The sequence below is a fragment of the Euleptes europaea genome, chromosome 1, assembly GCF_029931775.1.
Source record: "Euleptes europaea isolate rEulEur1 chromosome 1, rEulEur1.hap1, whole genome shotgun sequence".
NCBI lineage: Eukaryota > Metazoa > Chordata > Lepidosauria > Squamata > Sphaerodactylidae > Euleptes > Euleptes europaea.
This window is the reverse complement of record NC_079312.1, coordinates 16,619,683-16,639,832: the sequence shown is the minus strand read 5'-3', so window position 1 is coordinate 16,639,832 and position 20,150 is coordinate 16,619,683. Positions and strand designations below refer to the sequence as shown.

General features: G+C 46.9%; 1 protein-coding gene across 1 annotated transcript in view; it reads right to left on the bottom strand.

Moving 5' to 3' along the window:
• Positions 1–12,763, bottom strand: part of LOC130494089 (uncharacterized) — an 81,078-nt gene extending 68,315 nt beyond the window's left edge. The window contains 2 exon segments of the mRNA XM_056867741.1: positions 12,320–12,466; positions 12,469–12,763. Coding sequence (XP_056723719.1) covers positions 12,320–12,466; positions 12,469–12,763 — 442 coding nt within the window.
• Positions 12,764–20,150: the final 7,387 nt, after the last annotated feature.

Below are 20,150 nucleotides of genomic sequence, written 5' to 3'. Positions count from 1 at the left end.
GAAGAGGAGGGACTTAAGAAGAGAGTTTGAGGTGGGCTTTTGATTCCACCCGAAAGAAGGGCAGGAGGGTCTCTCCACGGAAGGAGGCTCCAGAAAACTTGTAGAGAAGGGATCCTCGGTCAGCGTCGAAAAAGGCCACTCGGCCCCCAGCGTAGTCCAGGCAGACTCGGATCCTCTTCAGCTCCCCACTAAGGGACAGGGGAGGGTATTGGCCTTCTGTGGCAGCCCTGTAGCAGCCCCCCAACTTCCCCACAGCCCAGATCCCTTCTGCAGGACTAAAGGCGATCCATCCCTTCCTCCCCACAGACTCTCTGGCTACCCCCACAGCCCATTCTTCCTCACTTCCCACAAGGACTTCCCAGAAATGGCGGCCTGCTGTGAATCCCTCACAGCCCAGCACAGCAGTATATGTGGAAAATCTCTCAGGATTGCTGGGCAGAGATTGAGCTTTTTCTCTTTCTCTCACGCTTTTCCGATCCTCAGACAGGAGGAGTTTTGGATGGGCCGTGTCTCGATCCAGAGTCACATTTGCTGTTGGGGGGGAAATGAGGAGACAAGAAGAGAAGGGTTTTCAGCTGGGAGATTTCTCCCTCTGGCCTGTTCTGCGTCCTTCTCCTGCTCCCACCTCTTCATAACCCTCTCCTAGATTTCACAGACTCTTCTGCCTTCTACTGACCTGCTAAAAGGCAGACCAGTCTTCCTCTGAGCTTCAAGAGAAGGCAGATAAAATGCACAATCAAAACCCACAGGAAAACAACCAATTTCCTACCATATCCTAGCCCAAGTGGGGAACTTTGAGGGAAATCCATGGACCCTTCACTCACAAGATTTCCCCCACTAAGAAATTACACATGAGAGAGCATTTACACAAATACCCAAATCACATGAAAAGGAGCAGAGGCACAGAATGAATTAAACGGGTCGTGGCTCTTAATCCTGATACGAGACACATCTCAAAACAGGCAATACCACTGAATTTGGCTTTAATTGACTCTGAACAAAACACAAGAGACTGGAAGAGGGTTCCCATTGCTTTCAGCCTGCCAGGGAGATGTGTGTCTCAGCTGGCATTTGTGACCATTTTGGATGGACTGGGGTGGTTTCTATGTATCAGATTGGACTGAACACAGCTTCTCAGGGAATGTCCTGTAAGGGTAACGTTACGGCAGCAATAAAGTGGAGCTGATGTCCTGCCTGCACCCCTCAGAGGATGCAAGCGAGATCAGACCTTCACACCACAGCCTGGAGAATCTTCCTTCCACCCTTCTGTCTTTGACAAGGTTGCAACATCCAGCCTGATGAAGGCGTCTGGTGTGCTTGAAACATTACACAATGTTTTGTGCCAATTTAAAAAATAAATAATAAAGGTATTACATGAATTTTGTTCTTGTTTGGAGGTTTTCTATGGCCCACTATGGCTATAAAAAATTTTTCCGGTATCCCAAGAATGACATTTCTACTCAACCCAAACTTTGTTCTATAAATGATCACCCCTCTTCTCCTGTCATTCAAGGTGTCTCCCAGAACACCTTGAATCAGAAAAAAACCAATAATAGTTTCTGTGCTTCGCAGCATAGGGAACTCGGGGGAAGGAAGACAGAGCAGGATTGATGTTCCCTTGAAACTCTCTCTGTCTTCTAGAGGGACCCAGGTGCTTCAGCAGTGGTTTCCACACAGGGACGGGCTTGTGCGGTTTCCTTGTTGCTGGTGTAGTTACTGATCAAATGCAGCAACAAGAACGGGGCTTCTGCATGACAGGTTTCCCCTCTCCCCAGTTTCCCTGCTCCAGTTCCCCAGCAGCACCCACCCCCATCGATTGGGCCACTGGGGATTTAGCAATTTTAAAAAATTAGTAGAAGCATATCATTATATTGATGCCTTTCCCTGTATATTGTTACAACAGAAAGGTGTGGAGACTTACTTTTTCATGAAGGCAGGGAATTCAGAGAACCAGGTGCATGTACTGGTAAAACATTATATCTATATAATGATAATACAGTATTGACTGTCGAAGGCTTTCACGGTCAGAGTTCGTTGGTTCTTGTAGGTTATCCGAGCTGTGTAACCAAGACCATGGTTACACAGCCCGGATAACCTACAAGAACCAACAGTATTGACTATTTTTTAAAAACTAAAAAAATGCCCTCAGAGGTGGGTGAAGGAAATAGTCACCACCAGGACAGGGTCAGGGAAATGGCTGCCACATAGGTGGGAAAATCTGAATTTTTCCTACCCACATCCAGGCTTTACTGCAAGCTAGGTTTGAGAAAGATTGGAGAAAACCTGGAAAACCCCAGCAGGTGCACAAATGTGGTTAGGAAGCAGGGGGGAAACCACTTCCCAAAAAGGATGAACCCAGGGCTAATAACCTGTGAGAAGATGGCCAGGATCAAGCTAGAATTTACAGAAATATCCTTGGTATTGAATTCCTGTCCCCTCCCTGCTCCTGTGGAAGCAACTTTTTGACAGCTCTGCAAAAACTAAGCCCTCTTGTGGTGTCCTCGGTGGCAGTTTAAAAAGAGCTGCAGTATTACCAATGGGGAGCCCTTCTGCACTAGAGTTTCCATCACAGAGCTATCAAACTTCAAGCATGACCTACCCTGGGCTAGAAAAACAGATGCCTCAATAGCCACCTTTGGTGGAAGAACACAAAGACTTTTGTTATGAAACTCAGCCAAGCAAGAAACGTGGTTAGGCATCAAGAATGGCTTTCCTTGCCTCACATACATTTTGCAGAGCCTTGAAAATGCTATTCTGATGCCTGCAAAATTGGCAGCACCAAAGGGTTAAAACTTTTTAAAACAAACTGGTCCTGACCTAGATGCCCAGGCTAGCCCGATCTTGACAGATCTCAGAGGTTAAGCGGGGTCTGTTTGGTCTGTGACTCTCATGGGGAGGATTCGGAAAGGCCCTCAAGGCCTGATGCCCAGCAACCATTTCCCCATCACTTCAATATAGCGGCAGGAAGGTGAAAAGAGGCAGTTCATCCCCTCAGTGTTCACCTTCTTTTTCCCCCTGACAGACTTCCTCAGAACAATAAGGAACTGGCCATGGCAGGGAGGGAGAGAGGTTGAGGAACAGTAATATTATCTCTGGAAGAACATCAAGCAGAAGAACACAGATTATCAGGTGAAGCTTTTTAGTTAAGAAATAATTTATCAGTGAATGAAGAAAAAATTACCTTTCTGCAGGTGAAGTCCAGAATCCAGAGTGTCTGAGGAAGCAAAATAATCAAATGTGAGCAGCAGACCCATGTGCCTATCACCCATCTTGTGACAAAAACATCAATTAATAATATGGACTCTTTTTCTCTTGGGGAGGGAAGGTGCTGTATAGCCCCACCTCATCAGATCTCGAAAGTTCAGCAGGGTTGGTACTTGGATGGGAGACCAAAGAAGATTGTGAAGATTAAGGCAATGGCAAGGAAATCTCTGCTTCTCTCTTGCCTTGAAAACCTCTTTCTGGGGTTGCCATAACTTGGCATGTGACTTGATGGCACATGCGTACATATTTCTTCTGAGTTTTGGCTGAAAGGTTAAGTAACACCTACTTCTGGGCGGGGGGAGAATTCCAAATGTTATTTATGGGGAAATATTCACATTTCTTTTCACTAGTCACTTTGAGTGACTGGAGATTCACTTCATAGAACGTATGCTAAGGACTGCGGCCCAAGGGTCCACTCCGGCTAAATGTAGGTTCCTTCCAAAGAGTTTCCACACTGTCATCCTAAGTAATCTTACCCCCTTCAAACTCCGCTGATTTCAATGGGCTTAGAAGGGGGTAAATCTGCATGAGACACCACCCCCAGTCCCCGAGACCACTCTGTGGGCTCAGCTACGACATGCTCAAGCAAACACACTCTCTCAGTCAAAGAGGACTGTTTTGAAAGAGTCATATTTTTGACCAATATCTTAGTTTTGTTTTTATTAATTTTAAAACCTGAAAGCTGTCCATAAACCTCCAAAATTTTATTCTATCTATCAATTTGCTCAATTGGATCAATCAAAAACCATACAAGATCATCTGCATATGCTTTAACTTTATAATGATTTCTCCCTATTCGTACGCCAACTACTTCATCAGACTGTCTAAAAATTTTCAATAACAATTCTAATACCAAAATAAACAAAGGGGACAGAGGACATCCTTGTCTTGTTCCCTTTTGAATTTCAATCTTCGGTGATAACATTCCATTTATCAACAAATTCGCGGTTTGATAAGTATATATACTTTTTATGGCAGTTATAAAATTCTCACCAAAATCCATAAATTATAATATCTTAATCATAAACTGCCAATTCACATTATCAAATGCCTTTTCCACATCTAAAAATACCATAGCTATCAGAGTTGTATCTTGTTCCACATATTCTAGGACTGTTTTGATAGGTCCAAGTTGGTCATAGACACACTGCAGTGAGAATGGGACGGGGGTTAGTGTTCCTGAAAGGGATGGGGGTCTCCATTAAATGAGGATGCCCTGAAGAACAGTTTCTTCCCCCTCCCTTTCATTTCAGGTGCTCGTTCCACCTCTTCCTCCCAGTTTGCCAGTCCATGGACACAAATGACTAGAGATCAGCAACATAGAATAATTTTGAGAAAATCCACACAATGCCATTTTGAACTAAAATCGCAGGAGAAATCTGATCAGAAAACCTTCCATGGTGAACTACCTAACTGGTACACACACTTCTCATATATTCCTTGTCTTCTAATGATATACGCCAGGGGTCCCCAACATGGCACCCACCAATCCCTTTATTGGTGTCCGTCAAGTATTTATTGAAGAGGCCAGGGCAAGGTGGAACTTTTGCCAAGCAAGGCTTCTGATTGGCTGTACGGCTTTTTTAACACATTGCATTCACAGCTTCTGCCACCAACAGTAAAAGGATCTTCCCTGTGTGACTGAAGGTAAGCTGCAGCAGCCATTTTGTGGCTGGCTCCACTTCTAGTGGAAGCTAATTTGTGGCTGTGTCCACCATGCTGTGTCTAAATTCCAAAGGTGGCTGCGGGCTCAAAAAGGTTGGGGACCCCAAAATAAGCAGCCTAAAACACGTCTGGCACAATCATATGTCCAGTCTGAAATCCCTGCAGCATTTCTTCATTACCTTTGAATTGCTTCTTGATGCCCTCCAAAAAGACATTTAGATCGGAGAAGTCCAAGATGCGCCACTTCTGTGCAAGAGAAAAAGCCACTCGATCCTCAAATGCCTCCTTTTCATCATACCTTGAGAAAAATTAGGTAAAAATACTATATAATCAATTCAGTATCCCCCTCCCCCCATAGATGAGAGCAACTGAGGAAGGAGTCGGCAGAAAGCCGAGAGACCCAGGCTGAGGCTGAAAGCAGAGCAAGATGGGGGGGCTCTTCGGAGAGCAACGTCCACCTCACTATCTCCTGAGACCCCAAAGCCACACAGGAGCTGTGGGGAATGGATATTAAAAAATAAAACAGAGCCTGTTTGGGCTCAGAACACCACCACAGGGGGAGGAAGGGCTCCTGACAGCCCCCCAGCCATTTACCCTTGCTGAAGCTGTGCTGGGGAGAAAGTAATTCCCCTCCCCAGGGATGTCTGGGCATGAAAAATGGCTACCCCCCCCCCCCACAGAGGCATTTCAAGGCCCTACTTTATTCTCTAAAGTTGATGTGTGACTGAGGGCAACCCAGACCCAATTCTGAGAAAGGAAACACCAAGTTGGGCCTAAATACAGCAATCCCACATCCACTGCCTATATCTGCCCTGCAAATGCCTAGCAAAAGAAAAAGAAAGCCGGTGTGGTTAGAGTTCTGAATTTAGTGTTAGAATTAAGGGAGGGGCTGTGGCTCAGTGATAGAGCATCAGCTTAACATGCAGATGGTTCTGGGTTAAATCCCCGGCATTTCCATGTAAAGGGATCTGGTACTAGATTGGGTAAAAGACCTCTACCAGAGATCCTGGAGAGCCACTGCAACTCTGAGTAGACAGTACTAACTTTAATGGACCAATGGTCTGAATCAGTATACGGCTGCTTCCTGTGCCCTGTGACTAGGACTCCAGGACCCTGGTTCAATCCCACATGCAGCCATGTGGCACACTGGGTGACCTTAGACCAGTCCCTCTTTTTCTCAGACAGGGATGTTGTGAGGAGAAAATGAAGGAGGGCAGAATTAGGTTCAATGCCTTCACATCTTTTTCTCCCTCTTCCATAACACCAGAACGTTGTGGAGAAATAGGTTCGAGAGAGGCAAAAGGACATACCCAACCAGTAATTAATCTGATGAATTTATTAGTGGTTGAGGTAGTGATGGCCACAAATACAGATAGCTTTAAAGGGGAATTAGACACATTCATGGAGAGGTCCAGCAGTGGCCACTAGCCAAGGTGACCGGAGGGGAGCCGCCAGAGGCAGGCAACATTTGAGTAGCACTGCTAGGAGGCAGCAGCAAGGGAGGGCCTCGACCTCTGTGCCATGTTTGTTGGCCATCCAGGGGCATCCCTTGGCCACTGTGTGAAACAGGATGTTGGACTAAACGGACCATTGGTCTCATTCACCAGTCTCTACATATGTTCTCAAGAGTGAGGCTGATGGACAGTGGAAGGAAACAGGTCACATGACATCACCATACCCAGAAGTGTATTTACTTCTGTTCCTTTTTAACCATTTGCCCCTGGTGGGAGGTGTGGAAACTTCGAGCCCTACAATGTCCCATGACCATTCTTCTTTCTCTGAAACTACCTGGGGAAACTTAAAGCAGAGGTTGCTCTGCATGATAAATGCTTTATTTGGGAAGTCCTGTTGTGACCATGGCTGCCAGCAGGGCACAGCGGCAACATGGCTCCCTGATAGTGGGTTTCTTTGGCCCAATGGCTGATGTGAAAGAAGTCAAAAAGAATGCTGCTGTTCCTGTGGGGCACAGGAATGCCTTGAATGTGGGGCAAATGGCAGGTGCGGAAACAGCCAAGGACAAATTTGAGTAGGAGCAGCTCATTTAAGTGCCATGTGGTTGCAGGATGTGGTTGTAGGAACACTGATAGAAACATGGCGCACACACAACAACTCCTGCATCCTCATGTGCAGTCTCACCTTACCCTCCTTAACAAACGGAGCACATTGGATTGGGCTGGATGGTCATCACCGTGTTCACCTCTACAGTGCTCCCGTAGGCAGCCCCGATGCCCACCAAGGCATTATCTGGGCCAAATAAAGTTTCCAAACTGCCATTTTGTAGAACGAATGTAGCAGCTGCCGCCACAACACAAGGATCTTCACTGTGTGACTGACGGTAAGCTGCAACACCCATTTTGTGGCTGGCTCCGCCTCCTGTGGCAGCCATTTTGTGGCTGCGCCCACCACACTGTCAGAATTCCAAAGGTGCAGAAGAAGCGGTCATAAAGTCTTGCATGTTAAACAGACTATTTTATTAAGAATTGTTTTAACTAAATTTCCATTTTAGCTGATCATATATTAGACCTTATTTTAATTATTTATGATATTTTTTTATGTAAGCTGGTCTTTGACCGTAATAAATAAATGATGATGATGAATTCCAAAGGTGCCTGCCGTCTCAAAAAAGGTTGGGGACCCCTCTTCTAGGGATGCACAGCTAGGTGTCAACCCAGGCCCACCCAAAAAAATACTATTTCGCGATTTCCTGTTGATGAGGCTCTGTGCTTAAGCTGTTTGCTGCTGACAGATGGATGGAGATCCACGACCTTAATTACACCTGATTTGGCCCTCGGCCATGATCCTGAAGGAGCACGTTCTTCACAGGATACCCAGACCCCTCCCAGCATAAAGAAGGTTATTGAGAAAGATCCACTTACCTCTGCAAGGTGCTTCTGGCATCCTAAGGAAAATGGCAGAAAAAGAGAAAGAAGAGAGACCTCAATGCTTGTGAAAAGGCCACACCAGGAAGATCCCCTCAGACCCTGGAAGATTCTGCACTCTGGCCCTTCTCTAGTGTCCAGCTAGCAGACTCCACTCAAAGGCTGGGGTGGATCTCCATACAGTGGGGAAAAATCTTCATGAGGTTAATATCAACAAAGTGGGGGCATTTCAGAGTACAGCTGGGTTATCTGCTATGATGTCTCACTAGTGGCTACTTGAACAAAGGGATTTTCCTCACATGGAAGGCAGGAAGTCCTCAGATTAGGGTATGAAGCTCTTCTGTCCACCTGTGGACACGGAGGCATTTGAAGCAACACAACATCCACGTTGCTTGACTTGGCCCCACATTAGTGTTATTTCCCTTCTTTCTACCCAAGGCCATTTCCTCGGTTTAAGAAAAAATAATTAGATTACAGTTGCATTGTAACAACATACTTGCTCCCAGCTTTCATTTATTTAAAAAAGCATTTAGACCTTTTTGTTGCAGAGTGATAACTGGAAATGTGTAGCCTGCACTTTACCTCTTTTAAAAAGGGAAGCTAGGAATTAGTGCAACAGATCATTATAATGTTACAACGCTACTGCAATCTAGCCATTGCCCTTTTCTTTAAAGCCTGAGAAAAACCCTCTGATGGGGGGATGGTGGCCACAGACACTGAGAGGAGAAGAACCTTTTAGCCCTTTAAAGGGTTTTCCCCCTTTTTCCTGCAGTGTTGCCACGTGGCTCAGCAGGGAAAGGGAAAGGGGGGGTCTAGGCACAAATGCCATTGAATTTGCACAGACATGACAAGTTGGCATCAGCATGCACAGTGGTGCCAGCAACAGGCGTGTACATGCTGTTCCCCTACCACTTGTGATTGCCATTGTGTGCCTCTGTGTGTGCATTTTTGTGCACTCGTCTGCATGTAACATTCCCCACTCCCCACAGACGTCCTCCTTTTAAAACCTGCTGTAAAAATCTTGCCTATGACCCTCATTCCTGGTGGTTGGGAAAGAGCTACCAGTGAACCTGGTTTGATTTGCATGTAGTTCCCCAGACTGTTGGATGACTCACAAACACACTTCTGCTTCTGAGATGGAAAACATGTGGCCTCAGTCTATCAAGGAGGGGCACAGGGCTCTTGGGGAGGGGCTGCATTTCCAGGGGGTGGAGTTTCACAGGGTCACTCTGATAATTTTTTTCAGTCTGCCCCTGGCTGGAGATGAAATGGGGCAGATGGAGGCACCGAAAGGGTTTGGAGGCAGCCTTCTTTCAAAGGGGAGGTTGGGCTGTTCCTGCCACACTCTCACCTGCAGGAGTTCACTGGCCGGCTGCTGACTCTTCTCCTCCATCTCCTGGATGAGGTTGTCCAGAGAGGAGAGCTCCTCATACAGTTCGGCCAGGCGCTGGTCCCTGTTTCTTGCCACCTCCCTCTCCACCTCTTCCATCTGGGCCAGCAAAAGTTTCTCCTCTTCTTCCAGAAACTTGTGTAGTTGCTTGAACTTGTTCACTGTCTTTTGCTGGGCTACTTTGGTTTGCTTCTGAGATGGAAAAAGAAGATAAGAAGTGGGAAGAGGGACCTTAAAAAACTCCTATCAGAAGGGCACTTTTGACTTCCCCAGAGATCGCATCAACAAAAAAGAAAGATTAAGAAGGATTCATCCAAAGTACACGTGAATTATCTTTGCATTATTTGTTTTATTTTACAAAACTCCAACATGTGCTGCAGCACAAGAAAAACAGAGCTGAAGAAGCTTCTCTCGTCTCTCTCCCCCAGGCATAGACACTTCAGTTACTTCCAGAACCCTTTTTTTTTGAAAAGCTATAAGAGGAAAGGTGTTCCCCTTAATATTCGTAAAAGTTCATTCTAAGTGGTCTTTCATTATCTTTTCGGTGGGAAACCAATCCATTCCGAATGGGAAGAGACTTGACTTGCTTTACTTTTCTGCATTTTGTACTCAATATTTCCCCCCTATGTACATTTCCAGTGTCCGTTCACATCCCAGCAATAGAGACACTTACCAGCAGGTTTTGGCTTTCCTTCACTATATTGGCTTTAAACAGCAGAATTTTTTTCCTTTCCATCCGCAGAATCTCCAGACAATTGCAGAACTGACCCTGGGGGAGGGGGGGGAAGTCCCCAAATTAGTGTTTTTTTAAATCAGAGGTTTATTATAAAATCTAAAAAGCAAAATTGTCATCAAAGGCCAAATTAGGTATAAGTGCAAGATGTCCTGCCTCAGGTAACCCCTGGCCAGAGGGTTGACAGCAACTCCAGGCTAACAATTTTTTTTAAGAAAGGACATTGTATGTGGGGCGAAAATAGATAAAACTTTCAACCAAAGGCTACTGCCCCCTGGTGGCTCAGCAGGAAAATCACACAGCCAGACGTCAACACAGCCAGCCCTGAAGGGTGCCAATGTCCTAACATCACCCCCTGGGCACAATGGGACGGCAATTAGGAAGGGAGCAGCCAAGCCAGACAGGAAACAAAGAGATGTTGTCCTTCCCCGTTTGGGCCCAAGGCCTGAGCGCTTCCCTAGCTAGAAAGGATCCACACATGATCTTCCCCACCATCATCCACCTTGTCGATTTCCAACCTGGTACTCTCGGGAAGCCTCCTCCACAGGAATTATTTCATGATCTTTGTGCTCATGGGACTGGTCACAGACCACACAGATGGGGGCTTCATCCTCCTTACAGAAGAGCTTCAGTGGCTCCTGGTGCTTCTGGCAAACTCTCTCCTTTCTGGCTGCCACAATTATCTGATGCCAAAAACAAAAGAACCACGTTTGTTTTATTTCCCACCCACCCCCATATTTTTGAACTCTCCCTCTCTCTGTTCCTGGAAATATTGGACATAATTGGTGTCTTATTCAGAAAAAATGTATAGGAAAGAGAGATGTAACCAAGCTTTTGTTGATGCCTCAAATTCCTTTGAAAGCCAATGGATTGATAACAATTCCTGGCTCAGAGTAAACCGAACTGTTCAGTGGTGGAATGCACTGCCTCAGAGGGTGGTGGAGTCCCTGTCTTTGGAGGTCTTTAAGCAGAGGCTGGATGGCCATCTGTCGGGTGTGCTTTGATTGTGGGATCCTGCATGGCGGGGGGAGGGTTGGGCACTGGGGATGTGGGGCGGGAGGTAGTTGTTAATTTCCTGCATTGTGCAGGGGGTTGGACTAGATGACCCTGGTGGTCCCTTCCAACTCTATGATTCTATGAACACTCCCTGTATCTACTTTGCCGGTCAGCAAATCCACCGCCAGATCCAAAGCTGGTGGCTCCCCTCTCCTCTGGCAATAAGATTTCAAGTAGCATCTGAGGCTGTTGTAGAAGGAGGAAACCAATAACTAAGAGAATTGGAAAATCCTGGCCCAAATATTTTTCAAAACATATCCATTTCGTTTTCAGTGAAAGCGATGAATTTGCCCTCAGGGCATCCTTTCTGCCAACAGATGCAGAGGGAACATCCTGAAAGGAGTTTTGGCCACCGTGATCAGACACTTTTGAAACAATTTCAACATTTCTGTTCCGGTACTAATAACGGGTCTCTGAGCTGAGGCACATCAGCCCCTGATCCAGCCAACTTTGCCAGTGACGAAGTCAAATCTTTCTCTGCAGGGCTCCCCAACTCATTCCAGATTCATAATTACTGTTGCATGATATTGGAATTCCCTCTCACCAAGAGCATGAAGTTTGGTGGCTGGGGGGTGGGGGGGACGGGAACCACATCCTCTGGATCAGGGGTCCCCAGCAGGGTGCTGTGGGCACCTATGTGCCCATCTACACCTTTTCTAGTGCCTGTGACACCTCTTGGACTGGGCATTCTCCTAAATTTCAATACAGGAGAAGCAACAGCATTCCCACTGTAAGTAACGGATGGGAGGAAATGGATCGTGTCTACGGGAGTCTGGGGGGACAAGGATCGAGAGCGACTCCTCAGCAATTGAATCCCACTACCTATGAAGAGGTGTCTCCTGGTGAAATAGCTGGCAGGGCTTCGAAGGAGAACATGACCTTTGAATGGCTCTTGTGACCACCAACTCCTTTGGCAGCCCATCTGCGGCTGAACAGAGGAATCAAAATATAAAGCTGACATTATAAACAAACAACTGGAAAAGAGGCCCCAAAACGCTTAAGGCTGCTTTGGTCCAAAGGGAAAATCTGAGCCAGGCACCAAGATGCAAGAAAAGTCTTCTCTCCTGGGGAAACAGAGCACAGTAAGAAGAGCCCCGCCTGGTCAGACAGGACGATCTGCCCAGCCCAGGATCCCGTTTTCCAACTCTGGTCTACCCGATGGGGACAGCTAAAGGCTGGCGGGATTCTGGTTTACTGTCAGGAAACTGGGGCATAAAATTAAATTGGGTGTAATATCTACCAGCTGGGACTCTTTTCACTGGACCGAAACTACAGAGAAGCCAAGAAGAAATCAGGGCTACATGCCCAGCAAGATCCACAGAGACTTTTTACCTTCTTCTTCTCTCCGGCAGGCTCCTCCAGAGGAATCACCTGGTGATCTTGGTGCTCCTCGGATCTGCGGCAGACCCCGCAGAGGGGGGCTTCGTCCTCCTTGCAGAAAAACCTCAGGAGCTCCTGGTGCTGCTCGCAGACGCCCCTCCTTCGCTTCTGCCCCTTTCGCTTCTCCTCCTTCCCTTCCAAAGGACTGAGTTTCTTGGCTATTTGGACAAAGTTGCCCAGCTGAAGGTTGGGCCGGAGGGTCCCCTCCTGCGCTCGCCCTCTGCACTGGGGGCAGCAGGAAGCCTCCGCCCCCGACGCCCCCCAGCTGCGGGTCAGGCAGCCTCGGCAGAAACTGTGGCCGCACTCGGGGATCATGACGGGGTCCCTGAAGAAGTCCAGGCAGACGGCGCAAGAGGCTTCCTCGCGGAGCTCCTTCAGGGGTCCCTCCGCCGCCATGGCTGCCTGGGCGAAGGGGGGAAGAGAGAAGAAGAGAGTCGGTTTCGTTTTCCTGCTTTCCAAAGAGGCGACGGGGCGTTTCCCTCCCTGCAAAGGACTCCGCTGCTGCTGCGCTCAACGGCAATGGGCAGCTGCTGGGGGGGGGGAAGAAAGAGTTGCTAGGAAAAGGGCCGGGGTGGAAGGCGGATCCTGGGGAGGAAAGGGCTCCCTCCCACTCCTTGGGTGGGCATTTGCAAAACCCGGGGGGGGGGCGGGAGAGAGACGTTTCCCTTCGCCTCCCAGGGGAAGTCCGGGGAAAGTTGGGATGAAGCGGAGGGGAGCGCGGCAGTGGATTCACCGCAGGCAGTAACCACCTCCCCCGGCCCCTTCCCAAAAGGGCACATGAACACATGAAGCTGCCTTCTACTGAACCAGACCCTTGGTCCATCCAAGTCAGTACTGTCTGCTCAGACCGGCAGCGGCTCTCCAGGGACCCAGGCGGGCATCTTTCACATCACCTACCTGCCTAGTCCCTTGAACTGGAGATGCCGGGGATTGCACCTGGGACCTTCTGCGTGCCAACCCGATGCTCTGCCACTGAGCCTCGGCCCCCTCCCCACCTCTAGGTTCAGATCTCCCCCACCCCTCTTTCTTGGGGGAAGGGGCAGAAACTCTCCAATTTGCCCCAGGAAACTGGGGAAGGGAAGGGAAGGAGGGAAGGGAAGAAAGAAAGAAAGAAAGAAAGAAAGAAAGAAAGAAAGAAAGAAAGAAAGAAAGAAAGAAAGAAAGAAAGAAAGAAAGAAAGAAAGAAAGAAAGAAAGAAAGAAAGTCCAACTGTTTGGTTGCGATTCCACTTGTTTGGTCCTTGCCTTGCCCCATTACTGAGCCGTTCCCACGACAGAAATGCATGCATGTTCCCAGCAAACCGAAGTCTGGAGGCAGAGTCCTGATCTGAAAGAGTGGGCAGAACGGACTGCACCACTCCAGATAGTAAGAGGGGAGTCGTGTTTCCAAACGCTCCCCCATATTAAAGAAAATTCCAGGAAAACAGAAAAGCGGCACAGCAAAGAAGGACGAGAATATAATATTTCTCCTTGAGGTGCTAGTATTCTGTTGGGAGAGAGAGAGAGACAATGTGTGTGTGGTATAGTGACGGGCATCTTCCTGTGCATCTCCAGCTCCTCTTCTCCCTTCCCTCCAGCTGTTGGGAAAAAGGAGGGACCCTGGATTTCCTCTTACCCCTCTCCTTGTGGAGGTGGGACAGGATCTTATATCTAATTCTGAATATGGCACCCGTGTGTATCAAATAACCCAGAAAATGGGGCCAGGTACACTCAGGGTATGTTTTCCATAGCAACCCCCCAGGTTTGCAGGAATTTTTTTTTTTTTTTACCAATTTAACATTTTTAGGCAAATTGTGATCTTGTGAACCTATGTCATGAGATCTCAGTTGTCAGTTTGGAAAAGGCAGGAGCAGCGGCCACGTGAGCCAGGCGGTCAGGGGAAGAGGAGAAGCAAACCAGTGGAAAATACCCAATAAAGAGGAGGCTTTTATGTATTTTAGGATTTTTATTAAAGATAATCAAATTATTGCACGCACACACACACACAATTCCCAACACATATAGAGCTAAGAAAGCAAAGGTTTGAGGGGGTGGTCACAAGGATAAAAGGGTTCCAGGGGGAAATTATATTACCTTCCTGAAGAACAGGGTCCAGAAATGAAACAGCTGCAAGGAAAAGCTAGCAGTGACCTGCACCACTGGCAAAGGAGCGGCACATGCCGTGGCTACACTCTGGATCCAGGAGAGAAGTGACAGCAGCTTGCTGAACTGAGTGGGTCATAGTCATACCAAATTTGTACCCTGAGGCAGGATGAGTTGTTGGGAGTGGACAAAGGTTTAATTGCTGGAGATTGGATTAGGAAAGTGCAGTGAGTAAGGTCATCAGAGATGATGGCTGAACGCTTAAGAATTCAGTGTTTGAGCCTTGAGTACGGTAACAGAATTGGAAATTGAGGTGGGGTCTGGAAGGAGAAAGTCAGAGGGGGCTTGCCTGGCTCTGGGATGAGATTAGGAGTTAGTTACAATAGAATTGATGAGATCTGGCAGGATGATTGCCATTTATTGCAGGAAAAGTATAGAAATGCTAATCCATTGTCTCTTTGTCTTCTTCAGAGAGCTGCAACATTCCTTTCCAGGGAGGGTATATGGCTCCCCTTTTGCTGTATTCCAACTGTCAGCTCGCTTCAGCTTTGCACAAACAAGATAGATTTCAGGAAACCCCTTCTATCTCTGGCTACACAGCAGTGTACCCATCCCTTCATGCACCAGCTTCAGTTCTGTAGCTGCGGGCCTGTGAGGGTGCCATAACATCATGAACCTCCCCGAACCCCACCCTCCCCAGCTCTGCACCCAAAATCTACAGGAATTCCCCAAGCCACAGTTGGCAACCCTAGCAAGGAAGCTCAGTAGCTCTTGGCCTATCTTCCCTTGCAAGGTCATGGTAAGCATAAAGTATGAACACCCAGTTTGTTGGTAACCCAATTAAAGGAGATAGAGACAGCTGTGTGGATGAAAAGGGCTTATTGTGATTTGAAGAGACACAAAAAATCAGGAAGAGAAACCTTTAACCCAGCAGGACCCTGGCTACGCAAATCCCCCTGCTGAATCTCTTTCCAATTGGGAAGTTACACCCGCCTGCTCCCCACCAAAACAAATTCAAGGCAGCACAGTTTTCAAGGTAGAATAACTTTATCATAAGCATAATGTCTTTTCAACCACTGGTATAACTGAAACACAACTGCGATGAATGTAGAAATCTTGATAAGGAGAGGATCCTCAGGGCCTTTCTGAAAGGGGATAATGAGCAGAGAGGGAAATCCTAGCAGGTGGTGCCCAGTAAAGCAAAGAAAAGAGAAAGTCCAGAATATCAACTTAGACTTGCAGAGCCTCTTTCTTCCTCTGCAGGATCTTTGGCTGTTCCTCTTGTGCTTGAGAGGAAGGGAGGCTGGAGGAGGGGGGGTGTTGGAAAGTCTCTCGAGCCTAATTTGAGTGACAGAGGGTTAAACCCATCCCTTCTGTTGACCCTTGCTGATAAACCGAGGCTATGGATCATTTGATTATGGCTATGTGAAAGTCAATTAAGGCACACGCACACAATGAACAGGCAAAGTCCTTTGTCTTAATAAAACAAACTTTACTCACTATGAATATAGGGTAGGGAAACTGGAAGATAAAACAATAAATCCTTACTACATTTCTACTTTCCTAAACTTGCCAGAAAAGCTGGCAGGAATCTAAACTTAATCACATGGCATCTCTAAGAGACAGAAATGCTCCATCCTCTCTGTTTGAGATCCAAAAGGTAACTGGTACTGCTCTTTCTATCAGACAAAGTAAAAGAGCAGTAACATGCAAATTATTAGTACATGACCAAAAGCATGTTTACAACAGATACTCACTGACCAATAGCTAATTGACACATTGGGGATTACATCACCTTCTTGAACTGGTTAACATCAATACAATCAATTTAACCCTTGGATGTCTGACCTATAACGAAGCTCGCTATACCCAACAACACCGCCTCTCTCTAGCTCACTCTCAAGCTGTTACACTGATTTAGTTACGATGAGGTAAAAGTTACAAAAGCCTCTTAAGAAAAATGTTGTTTGTTTTTGAATGACTTCATGAATATTTATTAAAACCGTTTCCTTGAACATTTGGATACGTGTGCTGTTCAGAAAATCCCTCCGCATTCACAGAATCTGCTGCTTGAGGGCTTTGCTGTTAAGGAGGTGGAAGATCCAGCCCATGGGGGAGTGCTGGGAAATTACCCCTAAAGAAGCGATTGGGCTATTTTCCTTTTTTTTTTCCAATGGGGTGGGGGGGGGTCTATTCACAGCTCTCCAGGAGAACAACCCTTTTTATAAAGTGAAATGTATCACTGTTTTGCTTTCAGAAAAAAGATACAAAGAAAAATAGGAATGTTGGGAAATGGAGGGGGGAAATTTCTCCCTTTTTACTCCAGTCAGTTTTGGTGTCTGGGAGCCAGGAGGAGATTCACAGGACCCAAAAAGGGGGCTCCTGAAAAAAATAATATTTTCTTATTCATGCTCCTGCTGTGAAGAGACGGTCTTAAGAAGAGAGTTTGAGGTGGCCTTTTTTAAACACCTGAAAGATGGGCAGGAGGGTCTCTCCACGGAAGGAGGCTCCAGAGAACTCATGGATCAGGGCTCCTCGGTCAGACTCTCTCCTGCCTTCTCCTGACCTGCTAAAAGGCAGCACAGATTTCCTGTGAGCTTCAAAAGAAGGCAGATAAAATGCACAATAAAAAAAAACCCCAAGAACACAACCCATTTCCTCCCATATCCTATCCCAAGCAGGGAACCTTGAGAGAGACCCATGAATATCTCAGTCACAGGAGTTTTTTGTTGTAGTAAGAAATCACACAAGAGAGCATTTACACAAACACCCAAATCACATGAAAAGGAGCAAAGGCACAGAATGGGTCATGGCTCTTAGTCCTGATCCAAGACATACCTCAAGACAGATAATACCACTGAATTTGAACATAAGAACATAAGAAAAGCCCTGCTGGATCAGACCAAGGCCCATCAAGTCCAGCAGTCCGTTCACACAATGGCCAACCAGGGGCCTCTAGGAAGCCCACAAACAAGACGAGTGCAGCAGCACCATCCTGCCTGTGTTCCACCGCACCCAAAACAATAGGCATGCTCCTCTGATACTAGAGAGAGTAAGTATGCAGCATGACTAGTATCCATTTTAACTAATAGCCATGGATACCCGTCTCCTCTATGAACATGCCCACTCCCCTCTTAAATTGGCAGCCATCACCACATCCTGGGGCAGGGAGTTCCACAATTTAACTAAGCGTTATATGAAGAAATACTTCCTTTTATCAGTTTTGAATCTCTCACCCTCCAGCTTCAGCAGATGATTCTGCATTCTAGTATTATGAGGGAGAAAAGCTTCTCCCTGTCACTCTCTCCAAACCATGCATAATTTTATAGCCCTCTAACCGTCTTCTTTCCAAGCTAAACAGCCCTAAGCATTTTAACTGCTCCTCATAGGGCAGTTTTTAAACCCGTGGATCCAGTACACAATTCATAGCACCTTGAAAATGAGGGAAACCTGGAAAGCAGGTAGGGAAGTCCACTGAGAGAAATGGGATTCCCAACCTGGTCGGTGCTTCTCATGGGGAGGATTCTGAAGGGCCCTCAAGGGCTGAGGCCCAGCAACCGTTCTCCCAGCATTTCAATATTGGGGCAGGTAGGTGAAAGGAGGCCGTTCATCCTCTCAGAGTTCACCTTCTCTTTCACCCTGACATACCTCGCCCCCAGAACAAGAAGGAACTGGCTGTGGCAGGGAGGGAGGGAGGTTGAGGAACAAAACAAGAGCGTCCAGAAATGTTATCTCTGGAAAAACACTAAGCAGAACCACACAAATTGTAAGGTGAAGCTTTTTAGTTAAGTGTCTGGCTGGCCTCGACCAGCCTGGTGGAACAGCCTTTCTAATGAGACCAGGGCCCTGTGGGACCTTATGGAGTTTTGCAAGGCCTGTAAAACAGAACTGTTCCGCCAGGCATATGGTTGAGGCCAGCTACGGTTTCTATCATAAATGCTGGCCTCCCTACTTTATCTGCTGCTGCCAAACAACTGCCTGCAGGCCATGCTATGGCCTTGTATTGCAGCATTACGCACCATCAGAAATTATGATTTTATTAGGGTGGTTTTAATTCAAGGTTGAATGTTATTTTATGGTTTTTACTGTATGTTTTAAGGTTTGTGTGAGCTGCTCTGAGCTCGGCTTGCCGGGGTAGAGTGGGTTATAAGACTGATATAATAAATGAATGAATGAATAATTGAATGGTGTATGAAGAAAAATTTACCTATCTGCAGGTGAAGACCAGAATCCAGAGTTTGAGGAAGCAAAAGAAACAAATGTGAGTAGCAAACCCTTCCACCTATCACCAATCTTGTGACAAAAACATCTGTTAATAATATGGGCTCTTTTTTCTCTTGGGGAGGGAAGATGCCATGGTCTAGCCCATCTCAAAAGCTAAGCAAGGTTGGTCCTTGGATGGGAGACCACTGAAGATTCTGCAGATTAAGGCAATGGCAAAGAAATCTCTGCTTCTCGCTTGCCTTGAAAATCTCTTTCTGAGGCCACCATAAGTTGGTTGTGACTTGATGGCACATGCATACATATTTCTTCTGAGTTTTGCCTGAAAGGTTAAGTAAAACATACTTCGGGGGGGGGGGGGGAGGAGAATTCAAAATGTTATTTATGTGGAAATATTCACATTTATTTTCACTAGTCACCTTGAGTGACTGGAGATTCACTTCATATAAAGTATGCTAAGGACTGTGGCCCAAGGGTCCACTCCAGCTAAACAGCTTCCAGTGTGCATCTCCAGCTCCTCCTCTCCCTTCCCTCCAGCTGTTGGGAAAAAGGAGGGACCCTGGATTTCCTCTTGCCCCTCTTCCTGTGGAGGTGGGACAGGATCTTATATCTAATTCTGAATCTGGCACCTGTGTGTATCAAGTAAGCCAGAAAATGGGGCCAGGTACACTCAGGAGATGTTTTCCATAGCAACCCTGCAGGTTTGGAGAAAAATCCCAAAAAGATTCAGTAAGATTGTAAACACTGAGAGCCAGTGCTTTGAAGTACAATGTGGTGGACCTGAACTGATGAGGCCTGGGTTCAAATTCCTACTCAGCTTTAAGGTTGCCAGCCTCCAGGTGGGCGCTGGAGATCTCCCACAATTACAACTGATCTGCAGGTGAAAGAAATCAGCTCCCCGGGAGACAAATGGCTGCTTCAGAGCATGGACTCCATGGTATTATGCCCCCCCTCAGGTCCCTCCTTTCCCCAATCCCCCCTCCCCAGCTCTGCACTCCAAATCTCCAGGAATTTCCCAGGCCAGAGTTGGTAACCCTAGCAATGAAGCTCAGTAGCTCTTGACCTAACTTCCCTTGCAGGGTCATGGTGAGAACAAAGTACAAGCACCCATTTTGTTGGATGAAAAGGTTATAATGATTTGAAGAGAGACACAAAAAACCAGGAAGAGAAACCTTTAACCCAGCAGGACCCTGGCTACGCAAATGCCCCCCTCCTGAATTTCTTTACAACTGAGAGCTGGGGAGGGCTCAAGCCAATAAATGAAAAGCACCCTTGTGGTTGTCCGGCAGTTACAACCCCCCCCCCCCGGCACAAAAAAATTAAAGGCAGTTTTCAAGGTAACGTAACTTTATCATAAGTGTAACATCTTTTCAAGCACTGATATCTGAACCACAACTGCAATGAATGTAGCTGCCTTGACAGGGAGAGGATCCTCAGGGCCCTTCAGAAAGGGTACGGATGAACAGAGGCAAATTTTAACA